Genomic DNA, 25083 nt, shown 5'->3' on the forward strand with positions numbered 1-25083 from the left:
GAAGTCATGTCTGATGCAATACATGTCTATAACTCTATATTTCATAGTAATATTGTCATATTGTAAAATAAATGCAATATAATATAAAAAACAACATAAAAAATATATTGCTTAATGCAGCTTTAAGGACAACTCCTCTTTAGGGCATGTTAGGGTTGATTGACAGGAGCTGCAGCCTATCACAGCCAAAGTGTTTGCTTCTTACTCGTCCCACCTTCGCTCCAAGGCTTCTTCCCCTTTGACCAAATTAAGATTTTAGGATTACCATCTTGGTTCTCCGCCATGACAGTGTGGCAGAGGGAGAGCAGTTTGAAGAACTCTGTAGCGTCTTTATCCTTCCTGGATCGAACATAGGCGACCAAGGAGTGATCCATGAATTGAAACTTTTTGTCAGCGTCCCGGTTCCAGCTCCAGTCCACCGGCTGACGGGAGACAGGAAAATGGTTTTGAAAACTACAAATGCAGATTATCATCCATCATATGCTTCAGTATTGTGCACTTAGTACTTCATTAGTATCTGAAAAACTGCTTTGTTGAACAATATTAACTTATAGTTTGGCTAATTCATATTTTCACTTGCAAATGAAGCATTCGATGATGCTCAAACTAATATCCAAACATTTCTTCTAATGTGAGTATTATGATGTTTTACCCTTCCTCTGTCCAGCTGCACTCCCTCGGCAGTTGTCGGGTCACCTGTGGAGAGGAGAGCATAAACTTGAAATGACAAAACCGCAGATTTTCAATACTATGATTGAATTCTGGGAGTTATAACCCCGGCATTTCCTGGGATTTCTCTCCAAACACTTTTGGCATGAGACACCCACTTTCAGCCACTGTCTCAAGCCTACCCTGCCTAACATAAACTTATGACTATGGAAAAAAAAAAAAAAAACATCTGATCATCTAAAATGATTTTTATTCTACAGTTTTGTGGTTAAAATCTAATTTTATTTATGTAGAGAGGTCCTGGGAATCCAATGACATATTCCCAGGAATCATTTTATTAGTGATTATAATAATGATAATATCATTTAAATCATGGAAAATCCTTCAACCCTATAAAATGCAACAATGGATAACTGTAAAAACAAATAAGTTCATAGATTGCCATTATTAAGCAGACTACTAGAAATCTTGGTTTATTTTTTGATGCAGATCTCTGTTTTGATGACCAAGTGAAGAATACTGTCCATTCATGTTTTTTTTTTTTTTTTTTACCTAACTCATGAACATCTGATTTACAGTACATAAAGTCATACATGCTTTTATTTTTTTCCCCACAGACATGCTTTCCCTGTTCTAGACAACTTCCACTGGCTACCTTTTAATTTAAAATTTTGCTGACTTTCGAGGCATTAATTGGCCTTACTCAAAATATACTGCATCACTTTTTATTGACTCCTTATATGCCTTGTTCTGCTGGTTATTCCCAGATCTCACCCAGAGTTGAACAAGGAAGTACAGTGCCTATTGAGATCAGACAGACCACAACTGTTAAATCACTTCCATAAATATTGTTTTATACTTTTGAGGATATTTATTTTTTCTTCAAGTTTCACAAGTCTTTATTTGCTATTTTATTTATTATATTTTTTATTTATTTATTTTAAGTTTATTTTCTCTCTACTTTAACATAACATTACATCACAGTTTGTAAAACAGTAAAATCATTTGCAAACATATGCTCTTTGTATCTTTTACAACCATTACTCAACGATCTGTTTGTTCTGCTCTTATCTATAGTCCCACTCCTTCCTGTAACAGCCAGCCAGTTTCCCTAAAGGGATCATTACAGGCCCATTTCTCATCTTTCTGATAACACATTAATGTCAGCAGGTGCAGGCAGGGAACATACAAACCCTATATTCACAGCATAAACTTGATGCATGTGTGTAACATCAACTTATGTTAAAAAACAGAATCCTGCATATCCAGGTGCACTGCAAAAAGACAGTTGTCATTGCAATAATGAGCACCAGGTGTCCCTCTCTCACTTTCAGATCTCCTTTCTTCCTTCTCTGTTTACCTACACAACTACACCTCCCTGGGTTTACTGTATCTTTCCATTCTTCCTTCTCAGGTTTAATTCACTGACACTGCTTGGGTTAGTGTGGGAATTCCCTTGAGCAAGGCCACATTTAGAGATCAATATCTCTGAGTCAAGCACCAATACTGCCAGCATTAGAGGCAGAGTTCTCACTGGTTCACCGCTTTTAAGGTCTTTTGAGGAATTAATTTATGTTGGATTGATATAAAGCTAGACAGTACCGTAGCTGCGTCCGGCGATGGTGCACTTCTTGAACTGCATGACGTTCTGTGTCAGAGTTCCCGTCTTGTCGGAGAAGATGTACTCGATCTGTCCGAGCTGCTCGTTCAGGGTGGTGGTTCGAGCCTGCACAAGGGTCAAGAATTGATTTAATGAGAGGTTTATCCAAATGATGCAGAGGGAAAAGGTAGCACTGCTGACCTGCTGCTGCTACAAGTCCTACTTTTTACTTGGAGTGCTGCAGTTTGGCTCTGTATTGTTTAGACAGGTAAACAAAACCTAAGTGTGAAGAGTCATTCTTGACCTTGGGAAAAGTAGTTTGACAAAATAATGGTCACTCAGGGTCCACTTAGTAGCTTTTTCTGAAAAAAGCTTTTTCTGAAAAGCTAGTAGGAGGACCTTGAGTAAAGATAATGTTGTCATAAAAGGTTTGGCTCTCTTAAGCAAGAAGTTACATTATTAGAAAATAGATTACTAAAACTGATTCATAATATTCAATTTCAATAGGAAGAAGAATAAGAATAAGAAGAAGAAGAAAATTTTTTTTAAAGATATACTGATTTTTTTATTATTAATGTATGTTATGTGCAGTAAAAAATACATGAATATGAACTTTTACAATGATGACTCATACTCTCTTGCATAAATGATTAGTAAAGTTTCAGGAAAATAGAACATAAAACTAAGTATGTTAATTATCACTATATACTTAAAATCCATTCAACTAAAAATAAATAATTTGCAATATATTGTGCTACAGCCTACAGATGAAGCCACAGCTAGCCGAGTCCACTCAGAACATGTCTCTAATGTGTTATTTGCTGCTAACATGTTCATATCAATAAACACCTTTTTTGCTACTGTCCACAATTTTTTGTTACAGCACAACAGTTCAGGAAGATTATTATATAAACAATTTCAAAAAAAAGTTCTTATACATCAGAAAGTCTCACAGGAAAATAAAATAGTCCATGTGCAGGATGTGATGTGTTTGACATTTGGAATAAAGTCCGGATGAAATACCAGGAAGTTAAAACTGCAGTGATAAAAGCAGTGATAATGTACCTTAGCTGGCGTGTCTTTCTCTGCAAAATACATCTGCAGGTCCCAGTTAATGAACTTACTCTGGCCCAAACGAATCACCTCCACACTAAACACAAAACAGAAACAGAGATTTACACACTGGACTGTTGTCAGTTCAACAATTATTTCTAAATAATAAGATCTGAATGTGATTATCTGAGGTATCATCTTTTGTGTCTCTGCTAGTCTACATTGACATTCCTACTTTTCCCTCCTACATTGACAACATTATTGTCAAAATATATGCCTTGTCAGCAAAATGAAGAAATGTTCAGGACTTGATTCTGACTGGAGTCCACATCATGTGACTAGAGTCTACAATCCTTGTCAAAACTCAGTAAGTGTGGCCTGGAATCAATTGCTTTTCTTGCCAAGTAACAGACTGACACTCAGTGAAAAAGTGATGAGGACAGAGAGGAGTAAACAATAGTTCTGTCAGAATGTGGCCTCTATCTGATCTTCAGGCTACTGCTGCTCCATCTATATTTGTGTTGGTAATGTGAAGTTAAAGTTTGCACTTAGTAAAATCCTTAGAGAGAGAATGTGCTTTTTTAAACAACTAGAAGAACAATACATTTAAGTACTTTTGGGTGCAATTTTATTACTATGAGGAGCCAGAGTCACAAATTGTCAAATCCTTTTCCATTTCCACTAAATTTAACAGCCAGCTAATGGCACTTTTGTGAAATTCATCTCGATAACTATCAAGTATTCGTTGATTACCATTAACCAGTCACACAATTGTATATAACGTGAATCTCCTCTCTGGATCTTTGCTGCCATGGTCATAAATGAAAATAATTGTTTTTGGTGACATTAAGCAAAGTTACTCTCTGAAAGATTGTAGTTATCAGAGAGTATAGCACAGTGTATTTGCTAACCTGACATATAGTGAAATGGGCACCATGGTATTGAGGACAATGATGTATCCCCAGAAGCTGAGGAAGCCTCTGTAGGAGGCGTCCTGGTTTTTGCCGTCGTACAGATACCAGGCCTTGGAGCCGATCTCCTCGTACCAGAAGGTGTGACCGATGGCCAGACCTGCCGCCAACAGAATCAGCAGCACAAAGATCTACAGGGCAAACAGACACACAGGTACACAATGAGCAACTATTACAAAGACCAAGTAATATGAATAAAACAAAAAATCTATTTATGTAACCTGTTGTTTTAAAAAGTGAATTCATGGTCAGAAAGAGACAGCATGCAAGGTAAAATGCATCAAGTAGAATCCAACAGAGAAAAGTCTCTAGAACATGTAGCTGCTAGGTCTAAATGATAACAGACGATAAAAGCAGCCAAATGATGAAACTGAACATTTGTACTGATGGTGATGAATGTCACATCTGATTGAGACTTACAGTATAAACCATGTAGTTCATCAGCTCGTCAATTTTTGTCCTCTTGAACCTTGTCTTCCCGCCGTTCCTCATGATTTTGGTGTCGGCACCTTCAGGAAAATAAAACAGTGACATGTTGTTTTTATTTATCTCTCATCACTCATGAATTATTCACAATCACCATCAAATGTAATTCGCTGCGACTGAACACTTAATGTGGATTGGGGCTGCAATTAATGATTATTTTAAATTTTCTCAACTAATCTATAAATCATTTAGTCCATAAAATGTTAGAAAATAGTGAAAAAATCTCAGGGTCCACAGTGATGTCTTCAAATGTTTTGTCCCACCAACCGTCCAAAACACAAAGATACTCAATTTACTATGACATTAAACAAAGAAAAGCACCAAATCTTAGCAATGGAGAAGCTGGAACTAAATCATTTTTGGCACTTTTGCTCAAATTATTTAATTGATTATCAAACTGTTGCTGATTAATCTTCTGTTCATCAACAACTGATGAATGCACTAATCATTTCAGCCCAAATGTGGATTTTTTTTCTTGCATTAGGAAAAAATTATCTGAACCAACAGACTACATTTAAGGGTTATTTGATCCAATAATCGACTTTCAATCAAATTTGAAAATTATGTGCTATAATGTTTGTTTAAAAATAAAATTAATGTGATTACTTTGCTATCAACTAAATAAAAGCTCAACTTTACTTTGCACAACAAAAATGCTATATCCACATCTTCAGACTGCTCTGTCTACCAAAATTTCCTTTTCCCTCATTTTGAGTTCTGCTGTGATTTCCAATGAAGATCAGGAATGACATTGCCTCAACAGAAATGTGGTGGAGTGTTCATACCTGCAAAGATGACCACTCCATGGGATTCCTCAGTGTTTCTGATCTTGCAGCCTCGGAGCAGCATGTTGTCCAGATCCAGAGGGTAGCGCTCCCTGTTCCAAAGCATCGTCCCTGTGAACTTGTCCAGACGGTTGTTTGGTTCCTCGCACTCGATCAAAGCTTTGGGGGAGACAAGAGGAGGGTTAGTCTGAACAAAAGACTAAAACTACTAAAATCAAGAGGGTTCATCCTCTGGGGAGCATGAATTAGTTCAGTAAATGGAGATATCTTCATCTGGATCCAAGTGTTGGGCAGATTGACAATATCAGCGGTAATGGGGCAAAAATTACCTAAAACGACCAAAAACATGGACAAAAAAAAAAAAAATTTTATCTGCAGGGTGAAAGGAATTAAGAAAAAGTCTTTTTCATAAATCCAACAGATAGAGAGCAACATTAGCATTCATTTGGAATCGTCTTTTCTGGCCACCTGATGAATTTAAGTCCAACGTGCGTGTTCCTTTTAACTGTTTGGTCTCCAAAAACTCCTGAAAAAATATCTGTCTCTTTAGCTGCTGGATGTTCCACTATGTTCATCAGCTAGTAGCTAGCTTTGTCTGCTGGGCAGGAAGTGTACAGGGGGTTTATCAGAGTGTGTTTGGTGATAACAGTTGCTTTCTGCTACGACAGCACAGTTCAGAAGTTGAACAGTTGCAGTGAAGCTCAGACACCCATTGAAGGAACAAGAAGACAAGCACATTTTGAGTGGAGTAGATTTTACTATAAAAGTATTGATTTGAGTACCTTTAAGTTAGTTGAGAACTCATTGGAAAAACTACCCGTTCTAAATAAATACTGAAAAAGCACCCCTATTTTTTATTAAAAAACAAAAAATTAAACATAAACACCAGACATTGAGTAAAAACTTGCTTAAACTAAATTTAAAACTAAACAATGTACACTTATAGTATATCAAGAAGGATATAAACACAATAACACTACTTTTGAGAATCTCTTACATAAAATACACACTGCATATTGCAAACAGAAACAGACGTAATCTCAATTCTTATCTGTCTCTACTGTGCTTATCACTCTGTGTGTTTTAATGAAATTTCTATTTATTCATTGGTACTTAAACAAAAAAAGTCCTGCTATTCCTTTTTCAGGTTGTGGTAGATGGAAAAAATGTAGATATGTTTAAAGATATTAATTAATTGTTATTATAATTATTCCTCTCAATTCACCAAGTATAATAACTTTAAGATGTATATTATATCTTCACAATAATTTCTATTCTAAATTTATTCCATTTTTATTTTTTCAATTTAAAATAAAAAATGAGCTTCTTGTTCTCAGTCAAATGTTTGAGTGACTAAAAGCTGTTTAAATCTGGTTTGTAGTTTTGATCCATGCAGTTGTTAAAATCTATATATTACACAGAGGTGTTTACCATTAAACTCAGCCAGCTGACGCTCCTCCTGCAGTCTCTCATCAGTCACTCGAAGTCCCATCTTAAACTTCAGGTTCGTCTCTCTGCAAAGGAAAAAGACAACATACACAAAGGACTGAAAACTAACCTCAGAGGAAGGCAGAATGACATTTAACCAGAGCTGGATTCAAATTCATAAAATTTGGATCAAGATGGATACAGTCTGGGAAAGGTCTAAAGTCTATTTCTCTGCATGTTGTTGGGGATACCTAATAGCAAGCTTCCTTTATGAAAATGTATTGGTTTATAATGAATTACCTGGTGCAGTTTTCATGCTACAAAGCTCTGAAATACTGATGTCTGTGTTTTGTTACCATGTACTGGAAAATGTCCCATTAGAGACACCTGAGCAGGTCCGGTTTTATTGGTTTGTTTGATTTAAAGGCGTTTCTCACTCAGTCGCAGAATATAGGTCACACTGGCCATGGGGCCAAGCTTGGCGGAGGCTGTCCAGCAAAAGCTCTTTAAACATTTAGTCTTATCTTATCGGTGGGTAATTAGTTGAGAGAGCACTTGAAAAAAACGACATATCAAACAAAAACTTATTGAAGAAAAGAATACTGCCCAAGTAGTCACCACGTAAAAATATACTGTATTGTGTTTTACTGAATATAACACTCTAATACTGGTATTACTGTTCAAAACTATGTGCATAACTGTGTTCTTTCTTACTTTTTTAATGACAGAGAAGTTAAATTTAAAAAGTGACTTACCCGTCGAGCTCGGCTGTTTCTACGTAGCACAGGCTGTTTGGGTTGGAGCTGGATAACAGGAGGATATCAGCCTGAAAAGAAATAATGTGAAATGTATCAAGAATTCTGAAGACTTAACACTCAAATCTGACTACACATCTGCTGTGTGTGTTCCTGTCGTTAAACATGCCGTTGTCACACCACTTGTCAAAATCTACCATCCCCACCTCATGTTTAAATTACCATTCCTGTCTCAAATCATTGACAAAAACTGTTGCAAATCAGCTGATCTAATAACTACATTATACTAAGATTTTGTATGATTTTATATCTGACTGTACTAACAAAAGTACAGAAGCAGCTCATAAATATATTTCTGCGACCAAATGCAGGTAGTTAGTTTTAATCCAACTGGATCTTGGCAGAGTGCACCATCAAATGTAATTAAATCATGACAGGTGAGGTTCAGTGTCACTGTGTCTACATTTTAATGGTTCCAATTCTACATTTTAAAAATGTACCTTTTTGGTTAAAATACATGATTTTATCAATTCATCTCATCATATTGCTTATGGAGTGACTCAAGGTTCAATTTGAGGTCCTAAACTTTTTAGGCACGCTAGTGTATGGCAATGTTGGTCACTTGGTCAGTCAGGTATACAGGCACTGTTACACAGTCCTGCAAAAATTAGGCAGGCTAAATCATCCTACCGGAATAAAGTCGTTTTTCCTCAGACGAACCACATCTCCGACCTGGACGTTCATCCACTTTGACTCTTGAAACCTGAAGCAGAGAAGATTTATCATCATTTTTATATGTTGTCATCACCCACGTAATCATATACAAAAACAAAACAAAAAAAATGGCAACATTCACTTAAAAAGGACCAAACCTCACATAGAACACGAAACCTAACAGACATTTTATCCCTGTAGTTTTATAAGTTGTTCAAGCGTTTCATATTCCCAAATGCTTCATATCATCAGATTTTGGGGAACAAGAGTTATTGGTTCATCATTGGTTCAGTATTCAAATGTGTTGTCAAACAAGGACTTGAACTATTGCCATTTCTCAGAAACTGTAGGGGTCCATTTTTAAAGATGGTGGACATTTACATTAAATGCATAAATCAAAACTAATGGCAGGTTCTGACCTGCCATCCAGCAGGACCTCACACTTCCTGTTGTTGATCTCCTTGTCCATCCTGTGCCGGGCCTGAAACAAAAAAAGAAACCAATATTAAATACTTAATATCACATGGAAATACACTGTAGCTTTAATGTAGTCAAGATTTTTTGTTTGAAAAGTTGTGTTTTTTTCCATCCATCTTGGCATTAAGAAGTTGATGTCGCTGGCCAACAAAAGACAATTCATTGATTTACCCCCAACTCTAACAAGAACTAAAAAAAAACCCTGAACAAACCTCACAACTAAATAAATATTTGTATTTTGGTCATGTTGAGGATCAGAATGACCTTTCTCAGGGATTGTACTGTAGAACTGCAACATTTGTTGATTAATCAATTGACAGAAAATTAATCAGCAAGTAATTTGATGTTCAACTAATCACGCAAAATGTCAAACATTAGCTGGATCTGGCTTCTCAATTGTGATGATTTGTATATTGAATATCTTTGGGGTTCTGGACTGTTTGTCAAATAAAAAAAACAAGCTATTTTTGTACATTTTTAACATTTATACACAAAACTACTAATTTGCGGATCAATAATGAAAATAATCATTAGTTGTAGCCCTACTCCAAATTAAGACTTGAGCAAGGCACTAAAAGATGAATCATACAAATTTTATATAGAAAGGCACTAAACCAATATTATTGGCCAATTATATCTTATCACAGATATATCCTATATATATATATACTATGTTGGCCAATAAATAACAAGAAACATCAGTACAGAGTACAGTGTGTGCATTTCTAAAAGGAGAAGTCTTACAAGATCGTCCACCAGGTCTTTGATGGCAGTGACTCCCAGCACCACGACCAGAGGAATCAGTGTTGTGTACCAGGGCAGAGTGGAAATGTCTGGAATAACCTAAAAAACAAACATACATTTGATGGCATTTGTGGGTCCTTGTCTGGATATATTTTTAATCTACATGGCAAAAATCTCATTTTTGTGGTGGGATGTTTTCAGCCAACTTGCAATATTGAGGGTTATAGACCAGTACCAGAGGCACAATATACAGTACATTGATCCAAACATCAACAAAATTGGTATGTTAGGCTCAAAGTCTATTCTATTTTATAAAACACAAATGATACACACACAAACACTGAATTTTTGAGGCATCAGAGGACTGTAGACAGACGGTTGGTTAATTTTTTTTAGATGTACCTGTAAGATGAGCAGAGCCAAGAAGTAGAGGTTGGCAACTCTCCTAAACTGCTCGTACAGGTTGAGGGGGATGAAGGTGAGAAAGTTGTACTTGTATGTCTTGATGGCGTTTCCCTGCAGAGAACAAACATACAGCAGACAGAGTGATGAGCCAGTTAGTATTTTGTTCTTTGCTGTTAACTACAGAAAATATATTTCTCAAAGAAGGGCATTCCATCATTTTTACACATGAAAATCAGTTTACTGGCCAACGGGAGAACTGCTCAGCCTGTGAAAACAGTTGCATAATGACGTCTGGAGCTCTGGAGCTCCTTCTGAGGAGCCCTGATGATGTCATAGCAATGTCATCAGGGTTATCTTAGCTTGGGCTTAGAGACTAGAAATTTATACAAACTTTAGGTGTGGAGTTTGAATGAAATGGATGTTTTTGACCTTTGACCCATACTAAAAGACTAAACATCGACCCCAATCATTTTTTCATTTTTGCAACCCAATTTCAAAATCAGTTCGGATTTTAAAACTCCTGTAGTCTGAGCCCAGCTTTAGGGTGAAATTGCTGCAGCTATCAGTCCAGTTATCGTGATGTCAGTACTGAGGCGGTGCTGTGTTTCAGCAGAAGAGCCTTCTGAGCTCTGTCCATTACAGACTGGTTTCCCCTTGGCAGCATAGTCTTCCCTGCTGAAGTGTCCCTGAGCAAGACACTGAAGCCCAACCAGGTCAAGGTCTGTTCTGAGAGTTTGATATTACTGATATTGGGTGATGAGGTCTGGCTTGCAGTTTGGGTTCCAGTTCATCCGAAAGGTGTTGGATGGGGTTGAGGTCTGGTTAAGTTCTTCCAAACCAAATAGGGAAAACCATTTCTTTATGGAGCTGGCTTTGTGTACGTGTCTGAAATATCATTTAGTGCTGTAGCATTAACATTTTACTTCATTAGAACCGAGAGGCCAAGCCCAAACCATGACTCAAAAAGTAGTCAAAAGTGTGTGGACAGGGGTTAGGGTATTGCTTTACTGATATTCCTTCCCTACAACCAAAGGACTCATGAGAATACCTGGCTTCCAACTTAGCAGTCAGTGTCCTGGTTGACTGTGCAGGCAGAGGCCCAGTTTTTGGGGCTGGCAATAATAAGACAGAGGTGCATTTCATTACAGATAATCATCTGGTTCACCTGAAGGTCAAACAGGGATGGTCAAAAACATTCATCAGCTTATTAAAATATTTTCTCTCCACCAATGTATGGTTAGATTTAGTACTCCAATGTGAAGAAGATAAATATTTTAGTTGTTGAAAACATGTTCTGGCTTCAGTCTGTCTGGGTCTTGATGTGTCTAATGTGTCTATTAGGGAGACACACTTCAGCTCAGCTGGACGATCAGGTTTCAGGCTCCACAAAGACTGACGACACAGAGCTTCAGACACAAAAACATTTCAGCAGCTGCTTAAAAAAACACTGTCACACCAGCAAGTTTCAGCAGTTTAAAGTTAGCTGGAGCTTTAAATTAAAGAAAGTAATCCAAATTATAGTTTTCCACAAGTAGAGAGAAGTAAGTTAACAAAAGGAACTGGATGATAAACCAAAAAGTTACAGAAAACAAAGAAAACCAATAGTCTTTGCTGATTTGGGTATGAGAGCGCTCCCCTAAATCAAGTTCTACTCAGTCATCATTCGGTCAAATCCTTCCACCTCATCTCCCTTTCATCTACATCTTCATTTAAAACAATAGAGCATACAAAGCAACAGTATTGTCAAAGCATAAATAGCATATTTAAAACTTGACCTTTCAGCAGATCAGGGAGCCTTCATGGAGTCAGAAATGGCTCAGCAGAAATAAAGATGAGACATCAGGAGGAAGCAAGAGACAGACACGAGGAAAACTACCAAATCAACATAGCAGGCTTCCTTGTTGCTGTTGTACATCATGTTCATTCATTAACCTGGTAATCATGTGAGAGAGAGAACTCAAAGCTTTACCAGTCATGCAAAAATATTTGCATTTTTACTACTACTACTTACTTTTCTTTGGGAATGATGTCAAATAATGTACTTAGACCTGGTTAAAGTCCCTCACAGAAATGTACAGCATGAGTTCAACTATTGCTTACGATTCCCATCTCACATATGATTTAGTTTGTTTAGTTAAAGTTAAATACATTTCTGTTAAAGTACAGAGTTATAACCAACATACATTTTGGTATATTTACATTTTGTTGTAAAAATGACACTAATAATGCTATAAAGATATTTTTCATACCATTGTTGACTTTTTTTGTTACGAGACAGTAAATGATTGCTTTCATGAGAAACTTCTCTTTTTGTAACATAACATCACTTTATCTTGTTATATCACAAAATTTTCTCATTACTTTAATCCCACTTTGTCATGGTTGCAGCAATACTCTGCTGCAACCTTGTGGTTTTGGGGTTTTTTATGGTGGTGGTGGGGGGGCTCTCAGTTTTACACCTGTGCAGTACTCTACCAATGGTTGATCATTTTCCAAATCATCTATCATGTTCTGTCAGGTTGATGTGCTTCCCTTTGGGCAGTCATTAGTTTTAGTTGATTTCTAAGTTAATCTTGAAACTCTCTGAAAGTAGATACTCAATCACAATGAACAACAGGGTGCCTTTTTAAAAAAAAAAAAATCAATGTTGCATTATCATGTGATAATGTAGTTGAAAGTAAGGACTGTTTTTAAACTCGGGATAAGACTTAGCATTTGCTTAGTGTTTGTCTTGCAGGTTTGAATTTTTACCAGCATGACTTGTCAATGCAATGCTTTTCTCCAATCTCCAAATATCAGACTGAAGACAATAATCTCTGCCTGGGAAGTCAGTTGGGTAAATACATGAACAGTTCAAGGGCTACGACATGCAAAACACCTACTTGTCCTGCTCTTTGTCCAGGGTGTGCCAACCCTGCTCAGCTCTACAGTATATGCTCAGGGTTATATTTCTACCGGGACCAACAAGGACAGGAGGATAAAGGCGAGTAAATAGCTTTATATGAACTTACAGAGTATTTGCTCTTCTTAAAGCACAAGAAGACTTTTTTCTGAAACTCTGGCAGGTGGTGGTAAGGTCGGTCATTGGCTTTCACCTTCCAGTTGATCTCTGAAAAATAAAGTGTTAAACATAAAATAAACAGTTTCTTTAACATAAATTTAACATGTAAACTACTGAATAAAAAATGGTTTTGCGATTTATTTAAGTTATGCTCAATAAACAATGTAAATCAGTCAGCTTTTGGAGCTGTTCGAAGATATATTTTGCCTCTTTAGACGGCGCTTGGCTAACAGTTTCCCCCTGCTTCCAGTCTTTGTGCTAAGACTAAAACACATTTTGGACCTCTCCCTGTGCTGGACGCACAGAAATGAAATGGACATCCATGTTTTATCGTGTCTGTAAGAACAATGGTCTGACAAAAGGGATTTCCTAAAATATAGCTGAGGTTAGAATAAATAAAACTGAAATAAAGTTATTATCATTAGAAATCTCTGTAGTGCCTCACCGCTGGCTCTAGCGTCCACTGGGGGGTGCAAGGCTCCTGGTGTGTCCTCTGCTTCCCCGTCACTGCTCTGTGCCAATTCGTCATCCGTCTCGTCGTCACTGTACGGCATGACCTCATCGTCAGGCCGCATGGAAGCCTGGGAGTCTACCCGCGGCCGACTCATCTTAACACCTCAGGTATCTCTGAGAAAGAAGAAGAGATTCAGTCGATCAATAAATGTAATGTGAAATAATTCATATCCTCACAGGCGTTTTTGACAATTTTTGTAACAAATGTTTGGACGGTTTGATGGCAAAGATTAAACAAATGTATCAACCTCAGGCCTCAGATGCTCAATGATGGAAAAAGAGTGAGGAAATGCTGATAAAGATAAAAGACAGGAGGAAGAAGATAATTTCTAACAGCTTATGAATCTCATAAGCTCATGTCTGCTTCAGAAATGTTAAATTATTTTACAGCATTTAAATTTTAGAAGAAATTCATGTCACAACAACAGAACACCCACCTCGATCTGTTGAGTCATTCCAACCATCAATACTCAGTGAACAGATGCAGAAATAAAGAGCTGCAGTTCAGGTTTACTTTCTTATTTAACAGGCTGGTGTCTGCTAAATCCCCTGATGTAATGTGACGAGTGTGTGATGATGTTGCAATGTGTGTTTGGGTGTCCTGTAATTAATGAATATCTATAAATATGCGATTGAGGAATGTGACTACACCCTCTTGTGCGTTGTCATTGTGTACTCAGGACTCATTACAGTTCAGGGTGTTTACATGAGTTTTATTCAGCTGATTTGCTGTCTGTAGCAGAAACATGACACAAGATATGTTAGCATGAACAGGAAACCAGGTGTTTTGTTTCAGGTTAAAGGACTGAGAAAAAACCCAGTGAACACTAGTACATGAGATGGCGAGACCTCATGACCATGTAACCTGTGATCAGGTTTGTCAAAGTTTTAGTTTCTGGGAAAGTGTGACTGGAAGAGCAGGATGAAGCACCATGACAATAAAGACCACAATTCAGGATTTGTAAGCAGTCATTCAAAACATGTAGAAATGGACAGAAAAAAATCTAGAAGAAAGGCAGAATTTGGCTTTTTAAAGGGTGATATTCTATATTTTTGTGATTATATGATTATATTTGTGACTATATTTTATTGTCAACAAATCCTATGAAAAGATCAAAACCAACAATGAATTCATCCTACTAACAAGAATTATGTATTCCTTCATTACTATGAACAGACAGTGTCGTTTATTTTGACTTAAGTCAACACACTCCAGTAGGGCTGTAGTCTCTTGGTTGACTGGTCGATTAGTTGGTCGATATGCTCTTGTTTGACTAAATTCTTATTGGTCGTGCTACATCAATAGCTTTCCAGGATTAATCCATTATTTCCTGTGGTGGTAGGAACAAACTAACAAACTACCTGGTAAAAAATGAGGGTGTATTCAAAACAGCCCCGTTGTTTTCACAACTTTGAACGCGGCCAACCTAATGGAGACTGCTGGGTCTAACTGTACTCAACGTTTATTGAGTGTTTACTGAATCAGTGTTTCTCCTATAATTATAACAACGAGAACCCCTGACAGGCCAAAAAAACATTTTTAATGTCAAAAATAATGCCAAATAGCCATTCATTAGGAAATCAATAGTGTTTGGAAGCCTCTGTGCAGTGCTGTTCCAATACGTAAGTCAACCTCTGTGTTGTTGTCTGGGAAACTGTTGGTAGCGTAACTCCGTTAAGGAATACAGGATTGCGTAATATGTTTGTGAAGCGGGTGGGGAAAGAGCGATCGGCAGAAAAATGACAGTGAATGTGAGCGGAGCAGAGGAGAGGAAAGGTTAGCAGTAAGTTGTCGGTCTTGCAGTAAATGAACAGTACAAACTACAGTGTGTCAGTTAATAAATGCTGCAATTTGTCAAGACCCCCAAGTGCTGGAAAAGTAAAGGGGGTTAGCTCCAAAGTTAGCAACAATGGGTTAGCCTAACCTGAAGACATTAAACAGAGAAATAGAGAACGGAGAACTGTGTGGCTGCTGAATTCACAGTTCACTCTGTCCCGTAACATCCAATAATAACAAATTTCCATAAATTGTGAGTTGACTAAGACACTGACAACAGATCAGTTGGGTTGGTTGGCAGCTGTGATTCACATTATTTTGTCCATTTTGAAATGTAGGCGTTTAATATACAAGTCAGGTTAAATAGTGTCTGTTTTGCAGATATAAATGACTGACTTGATGATTTTTGATGTCCGCCTCGACCAACAATGTAATGAACCCACTTTCTCATGGGAAATCCCCGCGACATCCGCCTAACTGTTCCTGGTTAGCGGGTGCCAAGTTTGGACTGGCACTGACAGGCTGCTGAATGTTTAATGATGTAAAGGAGTCCATTAGCACAGCTGATAAGATTCATTAGCCCGGTTTCCAAGAATAAACACGCTAAAAAGCACTGAATGGGGCCAGACAGGAACCATGGCAGGATTCAAATTTGTGAAGTGTAGTGTTTAAATGGAAAGAAGGGGTCGTTCATGCAAACTGATATTTCTATTTCTGGAGTTAACGAAATCTTTTTCCCTTCCAGATCAGTTTGAGATTCATCACTGTTCAGTTTAAGCTTTCTTGGTTAGTAGACTTTATATTTTTTCTTAAAAATGCCGTGTTTATTACCTAGATACGGGACCATGAGAGGCAGAACTTTACACAGTCTCTTTACAACAGTCTTTGAGTACTCCGAGCTGATTTTATTTTTATATCAGCTTTTTCTGTGTGTATTTTTAATTGTATTTCTTTATCTACCTTTGCATGCATTTGACTGGCCAATGCACTGGATTGCGACTAAAATGTTTCACCACAGTGGTCTCAAAGGATGTGCTCTAAAACCCAGACCATCACAGTGCTGGTTTGAGCCGTTTGGCGTTAATTCCACTCAATTTTTGTTCGTCACTTATGCCAACAATACATAGACATACGACGATACAGACTAAACATATTTTTTATGGCTCGTCATGGATAAATTCAACTGAAAAAGGTACTTTAATTTCTGTTGGCAGAGAAATTTGAGTTCACCATGGCATCTCCACCAGCTGCTGGACATACAGTGCCAAGCCTGCTGCCTGATCAGCTGCATACATTCCATCCTAACAGGTTTTTCAACCTTTGCCACTACTGAAGTAGTACGTCAGCACGGCAAATGACTGAAGGGGCAGATGTCAGTCTGAACAGGAACTCTATGGATAAAAGGCTCATTTTGTTTGAATGTGTGTGTGTGTGTGTTTGTGTGCATCTGTCTCACTGACAGTATTTCGCAACATTAATGAACAGTTGCAGGTAAGTTTCCATCAGTGGTTTCATGCTATATCTTACAGTGACACAGAAACATGCTTAACACTCCACTACTTCAACAAGTGTTAGAAACAACACACTGTGTCCATGTTATCTTACAGTTAACGCACAATACAATTTAAACACCACATTCTTGCATTTTGTTGCCATTTTTTTTATTTGTTTGGAATCTTTGGAATATCACTGTTGTCAACAAGTTGCATCTGTCTAGACTGATGAAGACATGACGCGTGTTATCCTCTAACTATCAATGTCAACTGCAAAATATCACTACTCAAATATATGCCAACTCTTTGATAATAAAAGGAATAAAGGATAAATTCCAAACGTTTTTGCATATGTTGAAAAAAGAAAAGGAATCATGGGCGTGATCAGATGTTGTTGTTCTTCTACAGGATGGGAGTGTTTAGGGCGGGTTTGGCAAGGCAAGGCATGAATAACCACCAGTAGTGGTGTTTTCTGCTCACTCATGCAACATCATCAGGTTTATTCAGGCTCTTCCTCCTTGCCCAAATGAAGAACTCCTGGCTTCAGAAACAAACAAATAACACTTTACCACAGCAAGAACAGCCCACAACCTGCTGTTTCACCTAACCTGAACTTTTAAGAGCCTTGTGAGACTCTGATATTAGTGCCTTTCTTGTGTTTCCACTGTATTTTACAAACAGGGAAGTTTCAGATATATGCCATTAAAGAAGTGATAGCGGGGCTGAATACTTCATTTTTATGAGATATTGGGTAGGCGAGGGAAGCAAGCAGTGTGGGACAACAACAAGAGAAGTGGTGCTGATATTCCTGTTGATTGTCTTAAATAGTTCTGTTAATGGAGAATCCAGGGTAGAGGTGTGGCCTCCACCAGCTGGTAGGACATCCAGTGCATTTAACCACTTTGCAGTTTATGAGTGTTGTGATCATTAAAGGGGACATATTATGCTTTTTGTGTTTTTTTGTTATTTATATACAGTTACGATGTCAGATATCTATGTTAAACATGGTCAAAGTTCCAAAACATGAGGTTAACGCATATAAAAATGCTCCCTGTACATCAAAAGTCATGGCTTAAACCAGCTTAACAAGACTAGCAATCTCACCAAGCATTCAGTGCCCTTATGCAATTAATTACTAGGTAGATTAACACACAATACTGCAAACACATCTTGGTCAGTACTTACAAAGATTGGAGGTCCAATTCCATAGATGTAAGGTAACAATACACTCAAACTCCAGGCTTCAAAAATGTCCCCTCTGAAACCTGAAGTATGGCCAAATGTTTTTTACTAGGTTCAACTGGGATCTATTTATTTAGCCACCTTGAACTCCGGTCAAGTTCAAATCAAATCTGAGCAGAACAACCGATAAAACCAGACCAGTGGATGCTCCTCTACACAGTTTTAAAGGACTAGTGTGTAGGATTTAGTGGCATCTAGCGGTGAGGTTGCTATTGCAACCAACTGAATACCCCTCCCATTCCACTCCCCCTCCCCTTCCAAGCGTGTAGGAGAACCTATGGTGGCTGTGAAAGGCCCTCTCTAGAGCCAGTGTTTGGTTTATCCATTCTGGGCTACTGTAGAAATATTGCGGTGCAACATGGCAGCCTCCGTGGAAGGGGACCGGCTCTCTATGTAGATATGAAAGGCTAATTCTAAGGCAATGAAAATAACAATTCTTATTTTCATAGGATTATACACTAATTGAAACATACTTATGAATATTATATTCCATTTCTGCACAGTCTGTTCCATTAGATGCCACTAAATTCTACACACAGCACCTTTAAAGCAAACACTGCATCCAAAGGAACTGTGTTGTAATGAATGAGCTCTGCCTGGTCATACAAGTCTGCACATGCAAACTGAGTGGGAGGGGGGTGGGGGCAAAGAGTTTGAAAGACAGAATGGAATGAATGAGAGAAGGAATGAAACTTGGAGTGGAGAGTAAATAAGATGACTCAATCAAATAAGTCAACTCTCAGTAGGTAATTTAAATAAGTATTACAGGTATAATTCTACATTAAAAACCACAAATGATGTTTTCCTGTGTTTTTGGTTTGATTATTCTTGATGACAGTTCAGATGGAAATTAACTGTCTTTGAAACATATTTTCGACAGAAAAATGAACTTAAAAAAAAGCACAAAACTAAGTTTCTTCCCAAAGAAAGAACCTATCCAAACTTCCAATACTAACAGTAGTTGTCTTGACAGGAGTCCAGAAGGAGTGTTTTTAAAAGGGTTTCTGTCTGGATTTTCAGTTTGAGTCAAGATGGAAAAAAGATTAAATATCTTCATAAAGAGATAAATGTTACTACGAAGTGTGTCTTTTGTCATCCAAACTGCCATCATTATCAAGGTAAAAAACGTGCCACACCAAAGGAATATACAACAAAAGCACAAAAGCCCTGAGTCATGCCCGCACACTGCTTTAGAAACCTGTCATCACAGAAGGCATGCACGCTATTAATATAACTTCTTCCTTGACTGTGAAACAGACGAAAGTAAAGTGCCTATCATTTTTGCAGTGGACTAACTAGAAACCTAAGACCTTCATGCTGCATGCCTCAATACACAAGACATTGTGTCCCATCTTTCTTCATCGCAATTATTAGATGCTTTGTATCGTCACACCCCAATCGCTTAAGATTAGTCATTAATTGGATGATGCAGTTGTCTAGGGAGAAAACTGCATTTTTTTGAAGTTTCAGAGCTCCTGTGTACCAGAGAAGCTGCTGTTTAGAGTTTAGATTCACTTTTAGGTTTCTATTTAGACCTTCAGTTAACAGACAGCAGTATCACCGTTTTCTGATTTGCTCTCTCTTTTGCTGTGCTGCCGGAACATTAATCCATCACAACGTTCATCTACTGACAATACATCCCCAAAACATCTTGCAGCTGCTTGATATTAAAAGTTTTCCAACTGCAACCTGCTTTAGGGGCTTTTATTATGAAGCGGTCACAGGAAACACCGCTTCAAGTCACCACAGTTAACATCTGCCAACTGTAGGCCGAATTAAAAGAATATACCTACACACGTAGAAAAAGCACCAAGATACTGCTCCATCTGTGCACACAGATATTCTGGGCCAAGAATATTCTGAAAGCATAAATTCTGAAAAAACAGAGGCTCTTCAGTTGTTGGAAGTTTGCAGACATCCATTCTCTCACGGCTGCTAGACATACCAGATAGGACAGATCAGAAAGATTATTGGGCTTTACAGGGAGATATAACCGCATATGTGAATGTAACAATTCAATGCAACACCATTTTTACATAGTGTAGCCAAGGAGAAGCACATATAACAGTATAACAGTAATGGTCCTAAAACTGAACCCTGAGGGACTCCGCATGTTGTAGGTGCTACAGAGGAAACATCAACTGAAAGAAAAAAAAAACCTGTGAAAACCACTGTTGTGCCAGTTATACCAACCCAGACATACCAACCCACTGCTTATCAAGATTTAAGGATCTACAGTAGATAAAATGTTTTGTCCTTTGTTATTTCCGTGTATTGAGGGAGAATAGCAAACGAAATTCAACAAAAACATCAGTCAAATCTAAAATATGAAGACATCTATTAATGGCATGTCAAGAGAAACATGCATGGAAAGAAGCAGTTGATATTTTAAATAAAGTTATTTTATTGAATTTCAGCTTGGCTTATTGTCTAGCTGTTTCCCTAAAATTATTAAATGTTTGATAAAAATCAATTCTGTATACACAGGAGTGGGGGAGGATGGATATTTTCTCATGCTTTGCAATGAAAGAATACATTTGAGAAGCACTGTTATTAGCAGTAAACAATAATAGACAAAAGAAACTGCAGCCTCAAGTGAACTGAGGATATTAAAGAGGAAAGACTGTCTAAGTTTTCAATTGAAGTAGTAAATTAATTGCAATTTTTGCAACACTGCCTAATAGACACATGACCTGTTGACAGACATCAGTTCACTTCTCATCAGGCAGCATGAGCATAAACAAACTACATAAATAAATATATTTTTCCACTTTCAGATGAAGAAAAAACACGTTGACATCAACCAAGCCTGGAAACAGCCTCATCAAAAAGAAGAAATTCATCCATTTTCCTCCTCAATACTCGCTGCTCCGCCAAAAAACAACCAATTGGAGGCTCAGCAGCAATAGCAATGTGTTGATTGCCCGTGTCAGAAAACAGGTTTTGGTGTCTGCCCCTGGGTGTCACTATAGCAACAACAAAGAGGGAGGAGGGGGGAGGTGTTCACGGAGTAGGACAGAGGAGAGCATACGTACCTGGGCAACGACAGTGAAACCTGAGAGGGGAGGGGGTCAGCTCTTGCTCAGACAGCTGGGTTGAGGAGGATTTAGAAAAATGAAACAAAAAGCAAGGAGACTTTCTTTCTCTACTTGTGAACAAAACAATGAAAACCACATCATTGATCTGTAGGTGTTCATTTCTTTTTCTCCCTATGTAACTGACTCCTACAGTTTCAGGCTCTAGCGCTCTGACAAATTGACTGAGAATGTATTTTGAGTTCTTTGATGAGGTTTATCTTTCTATAATTCTTTTAAAGAGGAGGAAGAAAAGGAGTTTTCATTTTGATTTTTGGACTACTTGGGAGCAGTGGGAACAAATTGTGAGCACAACACTTACATATCAGCACCTTTTAAGTTGATAAGTTGAACCTGTTAGCAAACATTTGCCTACTTATACTTCTGATAGTTACAAAGCAACGCTATCATTCATTTGGAGTCGTTTTTCTGTCCACCTAATGAAAGTAAGTCCAATATTCACTCTCTTTTAGCTGTTTTTGCTCTCTACCAACTCCTGAGGGAAATATCTGGCACTTTAACTGCTAATTGTTCCACTATGTTCACCAGCTAGTCTACAGCTAACCATGTCAGTTTGTCGTTTCGTGCTGAGCAAGTAGTGAACAATGGGTTTTTAAGAGTTTTTTCTTTGAAAAACAGCTGCCTGCTGCAGCCAAAAACGTTACAGAATGCTAAGAGTGAACCAAAACAGTGAAGTTGCAGCCGGACAGCTAAACAATGAGCTGAAACTCACTATAAAGCCAAGGAGAGCTGCAGAGTTGCTGATAATTCTCTGCAGGTTCATCACTACGAGCCACGCACAACACATTGTCATTTGATACACTGTTGTAAAAATATTGATTGTAGATACTTTAAGGGGACAGGTCTGTGACAAAAACGTATGACCATATGTTTAAATTTCATTTAACCAACAGATGAAATGACATTAAATTTTGCAAGAATGTTTCTGTCAATTTGAATACCAACATTAAAGTTTACTGTAAATCTCTCTCTTGCAGACTCCTCCAATAACAATACAAACTACCTTATTGTTATTGAATGCAAATAGATTGAATGGCCATTACAGAAAAACAGCCAGTACCAACACAGTGGATTGCTTCTGATATTTATCTACAGCAGGTGGTATGTGTGGTATATGTAGGTTTGGAGAAGGCCTTTATCTTCAGTACATGACCACAAAAGCTCACACACATAAAAGTCACTAGAGGGTCCCCAAAGGCAATTTTGTAGGAAACAGTGGCAGACTTTGGTTAGGTTACCTGAGAAATTTGTGTGTTCTGACAATTCCCGTCAAACAGGGAATAAGAGAGAGGGATAAGAGAATTTGTCATCGAGTTATTAGAAAAAAAGACACTCAATTCAATATGCTCTGTACCAATGATAAGATGACATTTGCAGATGGAAAAAAGTAACAGGAAATTTACAAATTTAAGCAAATTATGTTGAACCAGTGCAGTCCAGGACAAAAAGATTTTTGTACTGAACCTGTTTTATAAATGGCCACAAGATTGATCTACTGGGTTGCGATCCACCAAATCTAATCAGTTATTTCTTGGATGTTGGACAAACCAAATTTCATCAAAATCTTTGAGGTACTTTTTTTAGATTCCCTGGTGACAATCTTACAAATATTTAAGACTTCCTGGAGTGAGCAGGTACTGTAGCAAGAGCTGGTAAGTCTAAGTTTGAAAGATATTTTACTTATTCATTATCAGGATTAGTTCCTGATGTGACAGAGGTCTGTCTGGACTGCAGTTGAGGGAATTTAAAGTATTTGTGTCTGCGACTGACCGTCCAGGCTGGGCGAGAACAGACACTGCATTATCAGTCAGATTAAAGCAGAGTCGGGTTTCTGCAGCACCTGAGGGGAATCTGTTTGAGCCGGTGTGTGTAATAAACAGGTGAAAAACAAAAAGGAACAATGGATGCCTGTTTTTTGCTGGATTCCCACTTAATACAGTGACTCTGCACACACAGCAGAACAAACCACAAACTATCTACCACCCTCCTCTTTTATTTACCGACATCTACCAGTCATGGCTTTTTAAGTGATAATAATTATATACACGTAAATAAGTGTAAAAGCACCAGGCTGTGTTCAGTTTGATATGAAAACTGTGTCCAAAAAAATCCTCATCATTCATTTCACTGCATGAGTACATTAGGGGCTGAACTTTTCTCACAAATAATACTGCGTCTGGTAAACCTTAAACGTCATACAGATGATTTTTTACTCAAATTGAACATCCTGGATCATATTTAATCTTTTTTTCACCTGTTCCTGAATCTTAGGGACTTTCCATAAATATATCAACATGTTCATGTGGGTGAACTGAACGTGAGCTGAGGAGTATGTCACGTAATTATAAAATATGACACTGCTGTTGTTAAGGCTGTGTAAGACATATTGTATACTATAACATTATCATCACCAGTCAGAGCGTGTGCCAATAAACTATTTTAGAAAGTTACAGATAAACACTCAACACACACCTCATATTTAAAATGTTCAGTTTGCACAAAAACTGACACTAAGTATGTTAATCTTATACTATCCTGATTATTAACGGACTGATTTTGTATTTACTAACAACACAGCAGGTGATGTGTGAATTGGTTAGCCTATAAAATGTCAGAAATATCAACTTACATCGTGGTTAACAGAAAACACAAATCCTCACATGGAGAATATGGACATATGCTTTATAAATAGAATAAACAATCAATTATCAAAATCATTTAATTGTATGCCAATCAACTTATTAATGAATCTACTAATCAGTACAAGTAAATATAGAAGCATCGTCACCTTCACTCAAATGCTATGCGTGTGTGTGTGTGTGCATGTGTTGGCTGTTATTGGAGCTTAATGAAGGATAATGAGTCGAGACCTAATTGAGATTCTTCAGTATTTTACTCACAGCAGGAGTCCAGGTAATGAAATCCATTCACTGACAGTCAGTCCACAGAGACAACAGATGCTAACTGCACACAACATGTGACCTCACACTGCCAGGGCCCCTGAGCAAGGTATTAATACTGCCAGAGTTAAAGATTCGATTCTTTTGTAGATGATGAGGATGGTCTCTAGATTTCTACTTTCCTTTGTTTAGGAGTTTTCTCCACCGAGTCTAAATTCACAGTCGTTATTTTTCACCACAGCAGACATCATTTAGACTTCACTTACACAGTGAAATCGTGCAGGCTTACTCCATCTACAAATACTCAAACTAACATCGTCCCTATGTAGTCAAATTGTATTTGACTCCTACTTTGCCTGTGTTGTATTTGTGGCATTTGACTTTGAACCTCTGCAGGGTTCAAGCTTGTCAAGTGAAAAATGTGTCTGACAGAAGTTATTTTGGCTGGATTAAAGGTGGATCAATGTGTTGAAATTCGGGTCTCTGTTTAGTTTATATCTCGCACTCTACTCATTATGAAACAAAAATTTCTTTAAAAAAAATCATAATGAATCCCTCAAAACCTTAAACTAGCCAGAAATCCCCTCATTTGAAATTGGTGAAAGCCAAACTCCTTAAAAAACACCTTAAATTGGGCGCAACGTCAAATATATTCCAGCTGAATATATATTCCCCTCTTTGTTGCCCATCAACCATTGCAAGATTAACCTACTGAAGGGCACCAGAACAAAATTGTGTTGTTGGGCCTCTATTGGCCCCCTAGATTTTGACACAGGGACCCTATACAAGAGCAGAGCCACATGATAAGGTCACGATGCAGCACCCATCTTTGTTAATATTGTACTTTAGCGGTGCAAACCCCTGATGAAATTTGCAATTGTTTCTAACAACCAAAAAATGCAATTGACAGTGAAT

The 25083-nt window shown here is 37.7% G+C and overlaps 1 protein-coding gene across 1 annotated transcript in view; it reads right to left on the reverse strand.

Annotated features, from left to right (window-relative positions):
- The window catches only part of atp8b1 (ATPase phospholipid transporting 8B1), a 37879-nt gene that overhangs the window by 10647 nt on the left and 2149 nt on the right, over positions 1-25083 (reverse strand). Inside the window, exons 2-16 of the mRNA XM_067574471.1 lie at positions 13594-13775; positions 13099-13196; positions 10085-10198; positions 9683-9781; positions 8881-8942; positions 8438-8510; positions 7748-7818; positions 6996-7078; positions 5565-5723; positions 4714-4802; positions 4234-4424; positions 3335-3419; positions 2272-2395; positions 653-696; positions 266-422 (exon numbers count right to left, since the gene is read on the reverse strand). Of these exons, the coding sequence (XP_067430572.1) occupies positions 266-422; positions 653-696; positions 2272-2395; positions 3335-3419; positions 4234-4424; positions 4714-4802; positions 5565-5723; positions 6996-7078; positions 7748-7818; positions 8438-8510; positions 8881-8942; positions 9683-9781; positions 10085-10198; positions 13099-13196; positions 13594-13756 (1612 nt within the window). The 5' untranslated portion in view covers positions 13757-13775. The remainder of the gene's footprint in view (positions 1-265; positions 423-652; positions 697-2271; positions 2396-3334; positions 3420-4233; positions 4425-4713; positions 4803-5564; positions 5724-6995; positions 7079-7747; positions 7819-8437; positions 8511-8880; positions 8943-9682; positions 9782-10084; positions 10199-13098; positions 13197-13593; positions 13776-25083) is intronic.

Source organism: Thunnus thynnus, chromosome 19 (assembly GCF_963924715.1).
Source record: "Thunnus thynnus chromosome 19, fThuThy2.1, whole genome shotgun sequence".
NCBI lineage: Eukaryota > Metazoa > Chordata > Actinopteri > Scombriformes > Scombridae > Thunnus > Thunnus thynnus.